This window comes from Doryrhamphus excisus, chromosome 7 (assembly GCF_030265055.1).
Source record: "Doryrhamphus excisus isolate RoL2022-K1 chromosome 7, RoL_Dexc_1.0, whole genome shotgun sequence".
Classification (NCBI taxonomy): Eukaryota; Metazoa; Chordata; class Actinopteri; order Syngnathiformes; family Syngnathidae; genus Doryrhamphus; species Doryrhamphus excisus.
The window spans coordinates 23,255,279-23,273,090 of NC_080472.1; the positions used below are offsets into that span (position 1 = coordinate 23,255,279).

Here is a 17,812-nt window from a genome sequence, read left to right on the forward strand (position 1 = left end):
GAGTCGTTCCTCGTGTGGGTTAATGTACAGGTCATGGCATGCAAATGGGGCGTTGATGGATGCTTTTTTAGAGGGCTTTATGGGCAGAAGTTCATATTAAATATCACTCTACAGCAGGGGTGTCAAACTCCTGCCACGCAGAGCCGACACGCTACAGGTTTTCTTTCCAGCCGGTCACCAAAGCAGCTGGTTTGAATGATGACCCCTCCTTCGGTTGGAGGGAAGGAGCTGTCAATGAAATCATCTGCTGGAGAAAAGTCTTGGAAAGAAAAGCCGCAACGTCTCGGCCCTCCATGGCATGCCTTTGCCACCCCTGGTCTACAGGGTGTTCTTATTTTACCGGGTACAGGTACATACAGGTTTAAAAAGACCACTTCAAGTCAACAATACAATATAATAAAAATACAATAAAACTACTCTTGTCATGAATAAGGTAGCATATCATCTTCTTCCGGAAACCGCCACTTTTTATTACTTTATCAGCAGTTATGTATTTCAAATGTCATATTTTTACATTGAAATGACAATTTTCGTAAATGCCATTTTTAAAGATTAGGAATGGTCCGCATTGGCTTGAATGGAGACAAGTAGTGTGTCTCCCTCTAGTGGTGGGAAGCAGTAGCAGCAGCTCGGATACGTCACTACCATTCATCTTCAAACAAGGGGTGTCCAAACTTTTTCCAGCCAGGGCCACAGTGACAAATGAAAGCATGAACCTTTGATATTTTGTAAAGAAACACATGTAGATATAGGAAAAAGCAGATACCTTTAGTAGAAATAATGAATGAAAATACAATCAATGCTGAATAAAAAGGCAAATTGACCATTTGAGGTTGCTTTTACCGTCATTGGTGACGTCACTTTTCCCAAAGACGACGTGGCAGCGACACACCACATTTGAGTTATCTTTTGTCAGGAGTTATTTATGGATTCAATAACTTTTCTCACCTTCTTGCCCACGATGCTGCCACTTGCAATTTATTCTGGTGGTGGGGTCTTTGGGGGGACTTCAGAGTGACGTCATCGTCGAAGGGTCAAAGGGGCAGCTAAGGTGGCATTTAGGTGAAAACAGACCTAACCAAAGGGACCAACACTTGTTTACTATCAAGACAATGAATACTTACGGTAGAGACGTCCTGACATCCAGTTCTGGTTTGTGGATCTGGAATTGCGTGTCCCAGGGCAAACGTGGACTGGCGTGTCAGTGACGTGTTTTGTGTAGGAACGAGCGAGATTGCATAACAACGCTCTTTGCCCTTAAGCTAACACCCAGGGAACACGGACAAACTCGGAATTACACGAAATGTTGACAGCTCATGCGATGCTTATATTTTGACTAGTTTATTTGAAATTCTAGGCACCTTTTGTCAAATGTAATTTTGCCAATAAGGGAGTTTCTTAGCGTTGACAACTAACACAGCTAATAATAAATGTTAGGTTTCGCCGGCAGGACAAATTGGCCATTATCAGACGCCAATCAGAGCGACGTAATTGCGGAAGTAAAATGTTCTCAACATCTGATTGGACAGGTTGTGATAGGGCGGGCATTATCCTAGCCTAGCTTTAAGCTTTTCTTGCACTCAAGTCAGATTCCACTGTGAAAAAGGACACCTTTATTATTGTTTTTAAAGACCATTAAAAATAAATACTATACAGAATCCAATGTAGAAAAAAATTTTATACACCGTCTTCCGTGTCAAAAAAAAAAGATTAACAAGTCAATAGTCACTTAAAAAAAAAAGTATAAACAAGATGGAAATCCTCCCCTCCACATGAGAACAGGTTATTATGCTGGGACGCTTTATTTTGGTCCTTTTAACACACACGTTTAATTTCACTGCTGAGGTAGTTCACACAAAGTGGCCACCATGTTTTTTTTAATAAAAAATAAATGCTACAAAACTAAGAGGGGGGATAAAAATAATTTAGCATAACTCACCTGCAATCCATCCATTGACTACGGGCCATGAACAGTGTATCATAATAAGTATGAAAACAGCCGTTAACTATACAGGTCTTTTTATTGTGTACTCTGAAGCCCCCAACGTTTTTTGTTTTGTTTGTTGTTTTTTTTTTTTACGTATTTTTCTTTTATGTACACTGACGTTTTAACACTGTTGTGGTCCAACGCAGCACATCCTCTTCATGATGGTAATAATCCTAAAGACAGTGTGCAAAAACAGCCACCAGGGTTAAAACATGAATGCAAATTAGCAAGACATCTGATTGGGTTGTAACGTCCTTATATGGGCGTTCCTCGCGTGGGAAAAGAAAGTGAAGTTGATGTGGGCTTTTTTGCTTTTAAAAATGGAGGGGCAAATTCATACATGTTTGTTTTTAGATAAGATCAGCCACATTCATGGGCATCTCCTCGATGGTGGTGTTGTAGAAGGTCTCAATGTCCCGCAGGGTGCGCTTGTCGTCCTCAGTCACCAAGTTGATGGCGACACCCTTTCGGCCAAAACGACCACCACGTCCGATCCTGGCGGGACAAAGAATAAAACAGTCTGGATGGAGACCACCTAGGTGTGGCAGTACAAGGTAGAAGGTGGTAGATACTACCTGTGGATGTAGTTCTCCCGGTTGGTCGGAAGGTCGTAGTTGATGACGAGAGATACCTGCTGCACGTCGATACCACGGGCCTGCCAAGTGAAAACAGCGTGAGCGATCAAGTTGGCTCGTCCAGGCAGTTATTGTGCAATGTGATCCATCTTTAAGTTGGACAACTGGGACAGAATGGCCCAGCCACAGTGGAGGACAGATCGGGTATTCTCTACCAAAGTACTTTCAGTCCTGAGCCAACACAACAGTTGGGAGGAGAGGGAACCTTGGACTTCAGTTAACTCAAAGGCAGAGGGTGATTGAAAAGTAACTCCTACTTGGTCAAACGTTGTAATATTTATACTCTCATTTTGTGAATGTTCCATGGTGTGGGGGAATGCAATCAAGCGGCCCAAAAAGGTCACAACTTTCCACTATGAACTAGCCTGCTGTTGAGTGGAGACTAAACTCTATGGCCACCATCCACTCCAGACTCAATCACATCTCCACATTTGGTGGCCCTCAACATGAGCATATCAAAGTTAACCAGATGATGCATACCAGCAAGTCAGTGGTGATGAGGACTCTACTAGAGCCGGAACGGAACTCCCTCATGATCAAGTCCCTCTCTTTCTGGTCCATGTCACCGTGCTGAGAAAGAGGCAACATTAGTCCAGACCGCATTAAGCCTTGTTCAAAGCAGACATGGAGGACCCGTACCATAGCAGACACTGTAAAGTCCCTGGACTGCATTTTCTCAGTGAGCCAGTCCACTTTCCTCCTGGTGTTGATGAAGATGACGGCTTGTGTGATGGTGAGGGTTTCATACAGATCGCAAAGCGTCTCCAGCTTCCACTCCTGGAATTGTAAGAGTCCACGAGTCCAAATCAAGTCCTGTCCAAGACTCCCCTTTCGCATCATTGTCCACAAACCTCTTTCTCCACATTGACGTAAAACTGGCGGATACCCTCCAAGGTAAGCTCCTCCTTCTTGACCAGGATGCGGATGGGTTCGCGCATAAACTTCTTTGTGACCTCCAAGACATCGGCTGGCATGGTGGCCGACAGTAGGACAACCTTGGAAATAAAAAAAACAATCGAAAACAAGCAAATAAAGGAGCCCTTGCCAACCCAGCCAGCATGACTACACTTCCATCCCGGGTTTGACCACATATACTTTTATGCTCCATTTGGTGGCGGACATTACCTGTGTGCTGGGTGGCAGTTTCTGGAAGATCTCGTAGATCTGGTCCTTGAAGCCTCGACTGAGCATCTCGTCTGCCTCATCCAGCACAAACATTTTGATGTGTTTGGAAGCTGAAAAGATATTCATTTTTTTTATTTAGTTCCATGGCAGGCCAGAGGAAACGCTGAGGAAGGGTCAGATTATTGCCGAGTGCTGTATTCAGAAATGACAAAAGATCATACCCAAGGATCCCTGCTGGGGCTGCATCCTCGGGTGGGTAAAACACCCACCTGAGCAACAACCCAGCAGCGGGCTTCCAGAGTCAGTTGACACGCATGAGTTTCATCATGATACAGCAGCACATCCTCAAATAACAGCCAGAGGTGGAATCCAGCATGCAAGGCATGTCAGGTTCCCCTTTGCCCTCGCTCGTAAAACGCCAACCACAATCCTCACTATTGACTGCTGACATCTCAAACATCTCAGAAAAAGATGCCCTTTATCAGAAAAACACTGAAACGAGCCGTGTCACCATGCTGGAGGTCGAATGCAAACCTCGTCCGCTTTAGTTTAGTACCTTGGTACACCCGTCTCCCAAAACACCCCCCGCCCCCCAGAGAATAGACATGCAGCATCTCTGTGCGGAAAGCTTGTCCGTGTGGTAAATATAACGGCTTCAAAAGTGCCTTTCACCTTTCAAGCTTTACAGATGCCATGCTGGGGCAAAGACATTGCTTCCCACACGTGTAAAGGAGACGCTAAATCTTATTGAGGCACAGCTACGCAAGCGTGAAAAGCAGCTTTACAGATGCCATGAGCACTGTAGTGAAGCCTGTAAAAGGTAGTTATGGCAATCTATTGGAGTGGGAAAAAGAAACAAAACATTCAAATAGCCTAGTTTTAATCACAAAGCTATATTGGAGTACTTACAGAGGTTTTTGCGGGACAACATGTCAAAGACTCGGCCCGGGGTACCCACCACGATGTGGGGGGCCTCTGCCTGCAGCTTCTGGACTTCGTTGCGAATGCTGGTCCCTCCGATGCAGGCGTAGCAACTGGCACCCATGTAGTCCCCCAGAGCCAGCACCACTTTCTGGATCTGAATGAAAAATGTATCCGCGTTTAGATGCCTACATCCAGCCATACTAAATTTGGGAATTCTAGAGGCTTAACCTGTTGAGCTAGCTCCCTGGTGGGGGCCAAGACCAGAGCCTGGGTTCCCTTCAGGGAAACATCAATCTGCTGGAGAATGGAAATGGCAAAGGTGGCAGTCTTTCCAGTTCCGGACTGGGCCTGAGCAATCACATCATAACCTGAAACAAACGACATTTACTTACTGACAGCAAGTCCTTTGGACATGAGGCAACCTTGTGGCTGGCAAATTTCAAACCAAGATGCATGATGTATTTATTAAGAATTGTATTTGTTTTGACAAATAATTCTAATATTTTCTCTTTATGTTGGGAATAATGGTAGTTGTTCCTGTTTCACATCAATTGCCACCACATTAACTTGTGCACTTGCTGTATTCACTATTCCATGTGTACCAAACAGAATCCAATTTACAATTCCATTTAACAAAAATAAAAATCATAAGGCAGGCAATGTGTTGGGGGCAAAAGGGTTGTATCAGGGTTTGCCCAAGGATTTTTTGAAGCTGTGGTGGTGGGCTGCATGGAGGGTGAATGGCTGCTGCTGCAGCATTTTTTTTTTTTTTTAAATGATGAGCAATTGTTTGACCCATTTAACTAGCAGAACATCGCAAAAGTGTTCATGATGTGTCCGTGCATTGTGTCACTGCCACGTCATGTCTTTGGGAAGAGCAGTCGTAAATGAAGGAAAACCACCAGAAATGTTCATTTAGCCCTTCCATTCTTCATTTAAGTGCATTTACAATTGTTTTATGCATGGAAAAGGGTAAGCGCCAATCTGAAACAAATACCACAGCATTTGTAATTGCTGGGTTTTGGGGAGAGATGATGCATTATCAGATAGAAGCACGACGTGAAGAAGGTGCCAACGTGTTTGACTACAACTGCAGGTGTCATGTAGGCGTTTGCCTTACCCTTGATACAAGGTAGAATGGCTCTCTGCTGGATGGCAGAAGGCTTCTCAAAACCGTAGGCGTAAATTCCCCGGAGCAGTTCCTCGCGCAGGATCATCTCGTCAAAGCTCTCCACAATCTCATGCCAGTTGCTCTGCAAGGGAAGAAATGAGGGTCAAATTTATGAGCTTAAAAGCAAGTGAAGAATTTTGAATTGACACCCGCATCAAGGGGAGGGGGACCTTTAGTGGGTGTGAGGACATGGATCAGGGGTGGGGCCCATGTTGCTCCCAGGGAATAAAAGTACATTGTAAAACTAGGGCTGTCAAATCAGATACTGATATTGAATATCAGCCTGCATGTAAAACTAGCGATATCGGCAGTCCGATACAAGCAGTCTATTCTATCCAGCCCACGTGATCACAACAACAGTGTGTGCGTAGGAGTGATGTCAGACGTGCATTTCTTGTTCAAGTCCGAAGAATATCTGCAACAGCGTGCCACACTTCTCATGCACACGTTGACGTGGTGACAGCCCCTGAAAACAGGACTTTGGATGATGCCAATGCCAGGTTGGGGCTTGTTGCTCCATTGGCTATATGAATAACCCAGTAACACTTATTTTTACTTTGTAGCATAACATTTAGGAAAAATTGTGGGCGGCAATGTCATTTTATCATATTTTCTATCTGCATTAAAACCCAAGACAAAATTTCACTTTAAAACATGGTTAATATTATTCCATGTTAAATCTGTATTCCGACATCGGGGGTGGGGTGGATAATGGTAATAGGGTAGTGGTGCTGGGAGCATCTGATTTATCATCTTCCCCTCTGCTCTCTATAGAGCTTGCCACCACACCGGGCAACACTGCCCCCCATTGTCCATCTGTAGGAATTCATGCATTGGATGGAGAACATCTGGCATTGGAAAAATAAAGCCAATGGAAACTTACCTCAATGATGCCATCTGGCTCCATGCCCTCTGGGCCATTGTCTCTGTGGGTCGAAAGAAAAAAAAATATAACATTTAAAACCCTTCTTCCATCTGTACCATCATTTTTCCAGATAGCTACATTGTTCATGAACCAAGGCCGCCATTTTTCCCCCTCCCATTCAAGATGGTGGATACAACCTCAGACAGGCTTACCATTCCACGTCGAAAAGAGCCGTTTATGGACGCTTTATTTAATATCATTTCAATTTAATCTTACTTCACTTTCGAGCGGTCGTTAAGTTAAAATGTAATGAGTCGTAAAAGCAGCGCGACTAAGCTAGCTCGGGCACTAGCACCGTAAAGGTACCATCATAACCTCTCCTACACGGTTTTTAAGCTTCAGCATCACCAGCCGAGTCAGCAAATCCATCGTCTCACACGACACAACACTTTTCACAGCCCCTCGACACGATTTCACCCGCAGTTTTACACACTGGCGACCTCCACTTACCGGCATTGTTAGCCGGAGGACCATGTGACAGCACCCAACTTCAATAAACGTCTCCTTACTACATTAACACCGGCGCTTTTTAAACATTTGTGATGCCCTTTGTAAACATTTGTGATGAAATCCGCCATCAAAAATTGCGGGAATTCGAAAAACATGACATTTATGACCCGATTAAACAATTTACACACTTAAGGCCTAGGTAACTGCCGCTAGGCCACAAGCAGTCACATGTTGCCGGGCTACGTTAGCTTAGCTTAACTCCGAACTACCGAACCAGTCGCCTTATGAGCTCTTAACAGTTACTAGCAGGCTCTAAGATGGCGGACACGGGTAAACACTAGCAAGTGAAATTTGTTTACGGGAGGGAAAACGAGCGGCGACTGGCTAGCAAGGGAGGCTAATAGCATTGAGCCACAAAAGGCCGAACCGATATAAGACTATTTTAACATATTCGACTTACTCGTATAACCCCAAGCGATTGTTAGTCACACTTTATGCATAACGACACACGTAAGTATATACTCGTGAGGACCCTAGCTCGGGAATTTTTCAGTGAATCGTGATGAACAGTTCCTTACCTATTATCGTTCTCAGCCGACATTATTACAAAGAAAGAAACTATGGCGGAATTTTCTTATATACGTCCTAGTGACGTGTCTCTTGCGAACGAAACGGCTCTTCGAGGCGGCTCCATGAAGTGAACAACGGGAGCCGGCTCTTTAACACAGTCGTTGTTTTTTTCTGTTCGAGTCGCTGTGATGACGAGATTCCAGACTCGCACAAGCAAGATGGAAAGTTGAGGAAAATGAGCAGTAGGAAACAAAAGTTGAGACGCTCTGTGTTCTGCATGCAAATCTTCACTAAAGATGAGCAAAAACTGTTATCTGGATGCTGCATATCATTTATTTTTGCACATTTTAAATTACATTTAACATAATACATAGTGTTTTATTGTTGTGTTTCACGGAAAATAGCTCAAATATGAGTTTAACCCTTTTGTTTGGGTGGCTCTTTAAAGATGCGTCTTTGTTTTTGTTTTATATTTTTTAATCCATGTAAATCATCGTAATAATAAACACAATCTATCATATTTGTACACTAAATATTCATTTTACACGTATTTTACACACAACAAAAAATGAGTGCATTTCGGGAACCGAATTATCCGGCTCTTTTTATTCAACCGATTCAAAACAGACGGTTCCTTAAAATGAACCGAAGGTTTCATGACCAATGCGTAGAAGGCACAACGACGCTCCCTTATTGCAAGGGGCCGCCGTCATTTACAGATAGTCCCGCCTATACAGAATGACGATTGGTTGAAAAAGGACGTCACCAATAGGAGGCGGGCTTGAAGCGCTCTGTGGGAACAGTCAGCCACTTCCGGTCAATAGATGACGTCAATAGTCAAGCACTTTATGGCTTGGATACATTTTAAAATAAACGGTTTGTCTTGATATTGATTAACTACATAATTGTCATAGTTGCCAGCCAATCCCAGTGGGTTTTCTCCGGGTACTCCGGTTTCCTCCCCCATTCCAAAAACATCATGTTAGGTTAATTGGCCACTCCAAATTGTCCATAGGTATGAATGTGAGTGGGAATGGTTGTCTGTCTATATGTGCCCTGGGATTGGCTGGACCCCGCCTCTCGCCCCAAGACAACTGGGATAGGCTCCAGCACCTTCGCGACCCTCGCGAGGATAAGCGGAATAGAAAATAGATGGATTTTCGTTTGCAATAAAATGATTACGCTCCCACTTTCAACGTGTTTTGAAATTTTCATGGAGTGTACAATTTCAATGTAATTCCTGTGGTTTGTTTTAATCAGTGAAGAATAGGGATACAGTTGTATTTAGTATTTATACTAGATTTAGTATACTTGTAGAGATTGTGTAAATTATGTATAAAATATAGTTTACTTTATTTGCACCATTTTTAATTGATATATTTTTGTATGATACAAAATTAAAAGAAAATGCACATTTAGGGCTGTATTATTAGACACCTGCTTTAACTAAATATAAGTTTAAAAAATGCACATAATTTATGTAATATATTACACACAGACACTATGCATATGTAGAGAGAGAGCGAGAGAGAGAATGCAATGAACTAGAAGTAAAAACACAGCAGCACTGGTAGGCCACATTTTTAATTTTGAGTAACCAGAATGCATTGTAGAAGATATATAAAACAGTTGCATCAACTCACTTTTGGGGGAGAGTCAAAAAACAAATAAAAAAAAAAAAGAGCGGCTCCAACATTTTTTTTTTTTTTTTAACATTTTGGAACTCAAATGTCACAATAAAAAAAAGCCAATTTGTGTGTTCTCCCCCACAAAAATCCACATTTAGCAAAGTGTTGAGACCTATTTACTGACGAAGAAAAAAAGTCAATGACCTTGATAACGGGAGCTCCAACCTGTGGCACTGGAGCCCCACGATGCGTCAATTTTCTCCCGGGAGGGTGGTCGCCGATTGTCAGAGTTAAAGAGTGGAACAGTAGAATTCTTGCGTCGTACGCTTATATACAGAATGTTACGGCATTAGAGTTGATGACTACAGGCGGGGGACGACACAAACAAGTAGTAGAAGAAGAAGCTGATGTTGGCCGTCCATCTTGGCCAGCATCCCTCCTCCAATGGCGGGAGGCAAGGGGTCACAGGGTCAGCTTACAGTGACACAGTTCTTTGTACATTTGCCTCCGCAGGCGCGGCATGTCCTGCTGGCCAAAATCAAACGGCTGCCCCAGCGCCAGACACTTGCAGTACTGTACAGTGAGGGGAAGAAATGTAATAGAGTATAATAGAAAAGTCAAAAAGCTGAAATAGTACACAAGGTTTAATATGAATGTGAAACAGATGAGCTGATCATGATGTCGCTAACGGCGTAGCCACCAGGAAGTAACGTCTTTGTGTCTAAGTTGGCTTATTTTCTATGACGGGACATTCCTGTCAATTCACTCGACCCAGGAAAAGGAAGAAAAGAACAGATTTGTACATACATAACGCAGGTCGCACATGTTACATATGCTACATATTGTAGCATGCATGAGTGACAGGAGCCAATCATGAGCTATGAAAAACTAAACAAGCTTGTTAACCCATTGGAAATTGGGTGAGGTGCCTCCTGGCGTCATCTTACACGGAATGCTAAAGTCATCACACAGCAAGTGAACACTGAAATGGTAGCCCAATCTGCAGCCACTCAAAGGAAACCACTTTGGGGGATTTTGCCCGGCATCCACAACCCTTGTGTGAAACATGAACACATATCTTCCCTTTCCTGTGCATTATCAGGAGACAAAACTAGTTGATACGAGCTAGCTAACAAGGTACGTCATTGAGACCTACCTACTTGGACTACGAAGCCCTCGAAATAAAATCTATGTTTTATGGTTGGATATAGTACATGCTGTGATCATGCATTCACAAGTACAACATTGATGACAGCATGTACTACAAGCAGTATCTTGCTGTAGTTAGGATTTCAAACAAAACTTTAGCGCTTCAGTCAACAGCAGCAGCATAAAAACAGCCAGAACACGTCCAAGGTCTGCTCCCAGAGGGATGGCCGTGTCTTCCAGCACGAGACGGCAAAGAGCATCTTGGCAAGTCTTTGTAGCCAAATTGAAAGCTAGGTGTCCGCTCAGTTATTGAAACGGAACACTGGAGATTTATTTCAGGCTTTTTTCTTTGGGCGTTACCCCCCATGACGTCCATTGTTAGCTAGCTCGTTCCAACAGAGACAAGAGAAAAGGGAAGTGACTGTATGGCCGTAAGGAAGGTGAACGCTGGGCTGCCTGATATGATTATTAGACAAAGGAACAAGTGAAAATGGTTGATTCCAAACTTACCTGCAACACAAACGCCCCGCAGTCGCTGTCATTGTTTTGGCGCCCCACGTTCTGAAAGACACAGTGCTTTTATTCTGGTAACATGCGGCGCATGCTAGCGGATTTATGGGAAAGTGTCTCTCACCATTTTGAAAAATCCCTTCCACCCGGCCAAAAAGTCTGGTTGATCTTTTTTGATGGCTTCTGCTTGCAGGTACTTAAAAATGTGCTGACAAGAGAACATAGCAGCAAAAGTGGAAGCTAATGTTAGCATGCTACTGTTATTAGTCATATATGGGATGTTTGCAGTCCACGTAGCCATGAATAAACTCATCCAAACCAAACCAGAGCAGAGCCATCTGCAGCACGTCGGTCTACAACGCCACCAGCCCTTCTTTCTGCTGATGCTGCTGATGCATACTCAGCCCCCCCCCCCACTTTTATGCCGCCTATACAAAACTGTCCAGATGCAATCAGGAATGATCCACCAGGACATTTGAGAGCTGTGTCCAACTCCTTGCACACTTTCAGCTAATAAGTTGTGAGCTTTGCATCTTTCTATGATTATGTCATCCGCAGTTGAAGCTGTGAGTAAAATCCTTGACATCCTGCTTTTTGGTTGTTATTGCACGTCTGTGTGAAAAGCACAGACACATGGAATGGAGGTAGCATCAAATTGTACAAGAGCTGGGATGCGGCAGTTTTGGTGTTTCCAACTAAACTGCACAAACACGGAATGGGGGTGTAGGGAACGCCTACCTTTGGGCAGCGTCTATTGAGCGTCCGCTGAGAGTCAAAGTAGGTGATGGCTTTGCGGGGAATGTCGACGCTCACCAGGGACCAGTGGACTTCCAGGTGGATGGGGATCAACAACAGATCCTTCTGGAAGATATCCACCTGGGGGAAGCAGCAATTCATCAACAAACAAACAAAACGTCATGAAGCGTTCACGGCCAGCTTTGGCTAGTCAAGAAAAACAGTTGCTAGATGAAGTTGGAATATTGTCAAAAATGTCCCATCGTGCTGTCAATAAAGTTGTCGTGTTCCCCGTCCAAAGTCTTACGTTTGAGCACTGCGCTTTTTATGGGCTTGATCTTTTGCAGGAAGCAGTGGCTGGGCCCCACCCTCTGCGGAGCCCCTAAAGGTGCGCCCTGCTCGGTGGCTCTGTGCTCTGTTGGTGCTGCCTTAGTCCGATGCAGGCTGCTGGCACCTTTCCCTTTATTGCTTCTGAGCTTTTAGACCCAATAAGCTGTTTTGGGCTTAGTTGGGGTTTTTCCTCATCCGGGGGTAGCGGTGAGGTAACAGGAAGTGTACAGGGTTGGCCTGCTCATCAGGACCTTTTTATTTGCTTCTCTTTTACTTTCTATAAAGGGCTCAAGACAATAATAAATAAAAAAGACCCGCTGTGGCGACGCCGTGATCAGGAAAAAGCCGAAAGAAACTATTTTTTTAGTCATTTTCTTATTACTGGGGAAAAATATATATCTCTATCGCCCGTGGAATAGGTTTTTACCAAAAAGAATCCGATATAAATCAAAAGCCATGGTAGAAATGCTGCAAGGATTGTGGCCAAGTGTAAGAGTCAGAACTCCTACGAGGCATCTATCAGCAACTTACGTTTTTTGTCCACCGCTTGACGCCTTCGTAACCTTTAGTCCTCAACTTATCGTAAAAAAAGCTGTTGAAAAAGTGAACCTGAAAAAGAAGAGAGGTGATGTTAAGGAATGCAACACGAGCGTCTTCTAGATAACCAGCTACTCGCCTTCTCTGGAACCGAGTCCATGACCAGATCGCCATACATGTTCATAATCTGTTCATGAAAAGGATACATGAGCATTTGACGCGGCTGTGTGATTATCGTGTTGCGGTCCCATCCTACCTGGTCGTTGAGCCAGTTCTGCCCGTACAGCGTACCGAGGTCGTCCATGGTCAGGACGTGGCGTTTGTAGTTGACTCGAAACGTTTTGGCCAGACTGGACCCAGAGGAGCGCTGGAAGGACTGTATTAAGTGTTGGACCACCGCTTTCCTACAAAGTCAAACATACACAAAGAGACTGTATCCAGACGTTGAGGTGGGCGACAGGAGGGGGCGTCCATATTGTTTACCTTCCAACTTCCTCACCCTGTTGCGTTGAAAGCAACAGCCACAATAGATGGTGCAATTATGGGAAAACCCAAGAGGTGCATTTATTACCTGTGCGGTTGGGAAAAGTTATCTGCGAAGATGTCCTGAAGCCTCTCCGTGATGTCTTCGACATGGACTGGGATCAAACTGCCGTACTTCTGCAGCGATTCCTCAAGAATACCTGGAGGGTAAATAATAGAGGACGACCAGATCCTCCCTCCAGTTATCATCACTGATCGCCACCACTGCCTAATGGCTCCACTGATGTCGCTTTGGACTCGTACCAGTCACGCAGCTCATGTGTTCTTCGGAAAGCGAAGGCTCCGCTGGTTTGGCCTGGATTTCCTGTCTTCCTCTGTCTCCTGGTCTGTCCGACGAGACGCTACACCGCTTGTCTGCAGGGAAGAAAAGACGAGAAAAGAGTGGCCGTTTGTCCTCCCACCTAAAATACCAGGGATAATTGCCAGGGTATATATATATATATATGGTATATATGGTGTATATATATGGTATATAGAAAAGGAGTAACCCAGGGGTAATATTCAGGTTTTTAAGAAGCGGAATTTGAGCATATGTGGCTTGTCCAAAAGGGTTATGGTGTTTCCATGGCTGTATTGCTAATATCTGGGTTATGACAGGGTTATTTGACAGCATGGAATAAGGCGAGGGGGCGGGGTCTAGAGCTCGCCGTCACAGCAGATGTTTCCTATCCATGCGATGGTTGTGATGGAATGACAAAGGTGAGAATAAACCTACCTTTACTTGGCTGCGTGAACCTCACGTTAGCCTCGCGCTGGTCTTCATCATCCATGTGTGGAGATGTCCGGTAGCGCTTTACCCGCCTGTGTTTTCCGTAACAATTGTACTTTCGTTTGAGGCTCCATCGCAGCCACAGGAAATACGCCCACTGGGCACGCTGCCGCCAGCTCTTCCAGTGCTGGCTGAGCCGGAAGCCGGTGCCGCCATGGAGCCGTAAACGGCGGCGGGAGCGCCGCAGAGAGCGGAAGCTGTTACGACGGGACTGGAAAAAGTGACGTCCTAGCGCTCCGGCCTGGGAATATGCCTCGTCTGCAACGCCGTCGTCTTCTGTCCTCTGCGACGGTGCAACATTTGGGTACTGGGCGGACTGGGAGGAAAAGTCAGGGATGCTCCTTTCCACGACGGCCACCTGCTCTCCATGATACTCTTCTTCTGCCTCGTTCTCTTCCCAACAATCCCCCTCAAATTCAGCACCCCCCACATTCAGTTTGGGATGGTCTTCCTCATCACCGATGGCCTCGATCCAGCTGATCCCATCCTCTTCCTCCTCCTCGTCCTCCTCCTCATCCTCCTCCTCGTCCTCATCCTCGACAAACTCACCCTGCCATGCATTCTCCTTCTGGCCCAGTCGGAGGTGCATCGGGCTGGGAATGCTGTGGTCCGAAACCGGGACGATGAGGTGGTCTGCTGGGATCCCGCCTACAGGTACAACAGGGATTAGCAACACAAGGCATTTATTTCAATAGCACATTGAAATCGTTTGTTTAGAATTAATCACATTTAAATAGGAAATAAAAAGAACAATAAAAAATACAATGCAATTTTAATCATGAATGGAAATATTATACAATAAAATAGCAACGTCTTTGGTCTTGAAATGCCTTGTGCCTCACCACTTGCACCTTCATGTCCTCACTCACACTGTCAAAAATACATGAATAAATCATGCTGTTTCATGGTTAAGTATGGCCTATTATTAGTCAAAACATATATGGCTTTATGTCATGTGACATCTTGTGTTGCGTTTCTGATTATTTGGAGACTGAATAGCCCGACAATGTGTAGTCAATTGACAACAACTCGTCCCGTGTAAGTCTCACTTAGACATGTTTGTTCCATAGAACAACAGCATGAACGGAGTGAGCCATTTTGGCAGTCTCTTTGTCTTGGTGGGAGGAGGCGGGGCCCTGAGCATACACAGTGGAGAAGAGTGTAAGGTAGTAGAAATTAAATGAGTAGACTGCAATATATTGTCTTGTTATTTTTTTCTTCAAAGTTAAAACCTCATCTCGTGTCATCCTCGTAGACCCGCTGTCGTGTAATATCTTGTCTCGTGAACGGAACAGAGCAGGCGTGTCAAAGTCATGCCACAGAGGGCCGAGACGCTCCAGGTTTTCTTTCCAAGCAGGTTCTCCAGCAGGTGATTTGATTGACAGCTCCTTCCCTCAACCCAAAGGAGGGTTAATCATTCAAATCAGCTGCTTTGGTGACCGGCTGGAAAGAAAACCTGTAGGGTATTGATGAGTATTTGCACAAGGTGAAAGATGAGCCAGAAAGTGAAATACAACATGGTTACTTTCTTACAAATCACATGACAACAAGCAAAATGGCGGCTCATTTAAAACAGGTCAGGCCAGTAAGGCAAATTCATTTTATGTCTGCTTACTGAGAGTTGCGGCAAGTTGTCGCTGACGCCATGTTCTTCCTATTTCATGTCCACATTTGTCATGTGGGATACACTCCATTGCCCACAGCCACCCACAGCTTTGTGCAACTAATAAAGGTAGCGTGTCGCGCAGTTGCCATGTTTATTTGTTTTGTCTGAGGAGAAGAAAGTAAAAAATGTGATCTGTGGCTTACCTCCTCCGGTGTCGTCCTGGCCCACAGCAGTCAGACCCAGATCTCCCTGCCAGCGGTTCTGGGTCAGGCTACCGCCACTGTCTCGCATTATCCACGGACACCCTGCAACCTGCGCCAGCGCGTCACCTAAAACACAACATGACCAAATACACATCAGTGATGACTTTAACTTCCCATTGGAGCGTCTACAATTAATCAATGCTTAATCGATTAGCCAATTCATCAACAACTTGGTCATTGCTTAATAGTTCCTCATCGAATATGTAAATATCTCTGATTTCAGCCTCTCAAATGTGAACGTTTTTATTATCCTCAGTCATCCACAATAGCAGACCTATTATCTTAGAGTTTTAGCCAAAGCCAGATATTCACAAACATCAGCTTTGTTTTTGGTAAATCATTGATGGGCATCATTGTTCACTTCATATTCATTTGGTCAATCTACGGCCTAAATCATTACTCCATTCATCGACACACGCTTCACATTAATCCACTATGAAAATGATCCTGATTTTTGAGTACATTTGTTTTTCTGAAGCTATTTGACAAACATCTGCATACTTTAATATTTCACATTATTTTCACAGAATATTCAGCCTGGTGTTAGTGCACGCATTTGCCGTCTGTTCTTCTATTTCTGAATTACAAATGTTTTTTTTTTCATTTAATTCGATTCATTGGTGCATCAAAAAATAATCGGTTGCAGCACTAAATCCTACACCACACATGAAACAGAGCTGTTTTTATTCTATTTGGGGATAGTTAGCATTCAGGTACAGCTCAGTGAAACAGAACAATAATAGCCTGGTAGGCGACGTCAAATCATACTATTAAAGCCTCGTTAGCATTCTATTATACAGAATTAGCTCCGAAGCTAGCTTGCTAACGGCGGGATATTAGAAAGAAAGCTGCGATTCGTGAAGGTTAGCTCGCTCGCGTCGTCTTACTCCAAACGTGGAGAAACTTCGACACCATTTCGCCGTTTTTAACCAGCGAAATGCATTTAAACATTAAGGGACAATTAGAGAGTTATCTTGAGCACACTAGCCGCCGGTTAGCCATGTTTTCGTTGGCGAACGCGAGCTAGCGTGTTCGCACCATTTCATTTCAACGTTGCCTGTCAGGTCAATGCGCATATATTTATATATAACCATACTTACCGTTTAATGGCCGATGCGTTTAAATGTAAATCCGTTTGGAAGCTGGGCCGCGTCGAATGCTGGATATTATTATCGTTGCAACAAAAAAATGCTAATTGTGATGCCAACGCTTCATTGAATGAAAGTCAGCTGTCGCCTTCTTCGTCGATGTCTTTGACTGTTTGAATAAACACGAGTGCACTGTAACTTGGCGTTAACATGTGTTAAATAAAAATACTTTATAATCCCCTCAACAACAACATTTATGTACGCTAGTGTAGCTAAGAAGACACAACAGTAGCAGTAGCTCGCATGTCTTCCGACGTCCGTCGCACAGCAAATACGTCATATACGCTGTGAGGAAAGGGAGCTTTTTTTGCGATATTAATCTGTAGATTTTGTATAACTCAACTAAAAACTTGACTTCATGAACACGCAGTTTACTGTTTGTTAGCTATCTAAAACAAAAAGGGAGGAAAATGACATAGGGTGTACCTATTTTTAAACGGGGGCTGTCACGAAGTCTGCCTGGCAACACGTCACCGCACAAATGTATTGTCCGCCACAACATTTTAACCAATAAACGCCAAATACTACTTCTCGTACTAATACTAGTAATAGTGATAATTGGTAAACACGAAGTCTGTGTAAAGTGCTTGAAATAGTTTTATATTAAATACCAAAATAATACTAATAATTGCCTTGTGCAGGATGATGCAAGTAGAGCACCAACTGCCCAACCTGCTCAAGTTGGTTGTTTACACTAGGAACCGTCAATCAATCAATAAATGAATATTACGTTGAAGAGAGGTTGTAAAAACAGGGTTTGTACAGAGATACCAAACAGGGTTTGGCAAGGTGCAGTTTTATCATAAC

At 44.0% G+C, this 17,812-nt stretch overlaps 2 protein-coding genes and 1 non-coding gene across 4 annotated transcripts; all 3 read right to left on the reverse strand.

Annotated features, from left to right (window-relative positions):
• Positions 1 to 1,590: 1,590 nt before the first annotated feature.
• On the reverse strand, positions 1,591 to 7,919 carry LOC131132512 (eukaryotic initiation factor 4A-I-like). The gene is made up of 11 exons (XM_058078231.1): positions 7,796 to 7,919; positions 6,726 to 6,768; positions 5,792 to 5,924; positions 4,900 to 5,039; positions 4,657 to 4,825; positions 3,748 to 3,857; positions 3,474 to 3,617; positions 3,262 to 3,399; positions 3,103 to 3,192; positions 2,563 to 2,642; positions 1,591 to 2,482 (listed from the first exon to the last, which is right to left on the reverse strand). Exons 1-11 carry the CDS (start codon positions 7,816 to 7,818, stop codon positions 2,338 to 2,340), a joined length of 1,215 nt encoding a protein of 404 aa, XP_057934214.1. The 5' UTR covers positions 7,819 to 7,919; the 3' UTR covers positions 1,591 to 2,337.
• Positions 3,941 to 4,081, reverse strand: LOC131133625 (small nucleolar RNA SNORD10). The gene has a single exon (XR_009130907.1). It is a non-coding gene; the product is annotated as a small nucleolar RNA SNORD10 (small nucleolar RNA).
• A 1,432-nt stretch (positions 7,920 to 9,351) lies between the features above and the next one.
• Positions 9,352 to 17,386, reverse strand: LOC131132500 (sentrin-specific protease 3-like). 2 transcript variants are annotated; one of them, XM_058078213.1, is made up of 12 exons: positions 16,745 to 16,870; positions 15,798 to 15,923; positions 13,935 to 14,636; positions 13,463 to 13,573; positions 13,248 to 13,359; positions 12,933 to 13,080; positions 12,816 to 12,863; positions 12,671 to 12,748; positions 11,813 to 11,950; positions 11,199 to 11,282; positions 11,075 to 11,125; positions 9,352 to 9,988 (listed from the first exon to the last, which is right to left on the reverse strand). In XM_058078213.1, the coding sequence occupies exons 1-12, from the start codon at positions 16,806 to 16,808 to the stop codon at positions 9,878 to 9,880; spliced, it is 1,773 nt and encodes a 590-aa protein (XP_057934196.1). In that variant the 5' UTR covers positions 16,809 to 16,870; the 3' UTR covers positions 9,352 to 9,877. The 2 variants fall into 2 exon arrangements, with proteins under 2 accessions (XP_057934196.1, XP_057934197.1); XM_058078214.1 differs by lacking the exon at positions 16,745 to 16,870 and adding an exon at positions 16,958 to 17,386 and having other exon boundaries at positions 9,353 to 9,988.
• Between the last annotated feature and the right edge of the window lie 426 nt (positions 17,387 to 17,812).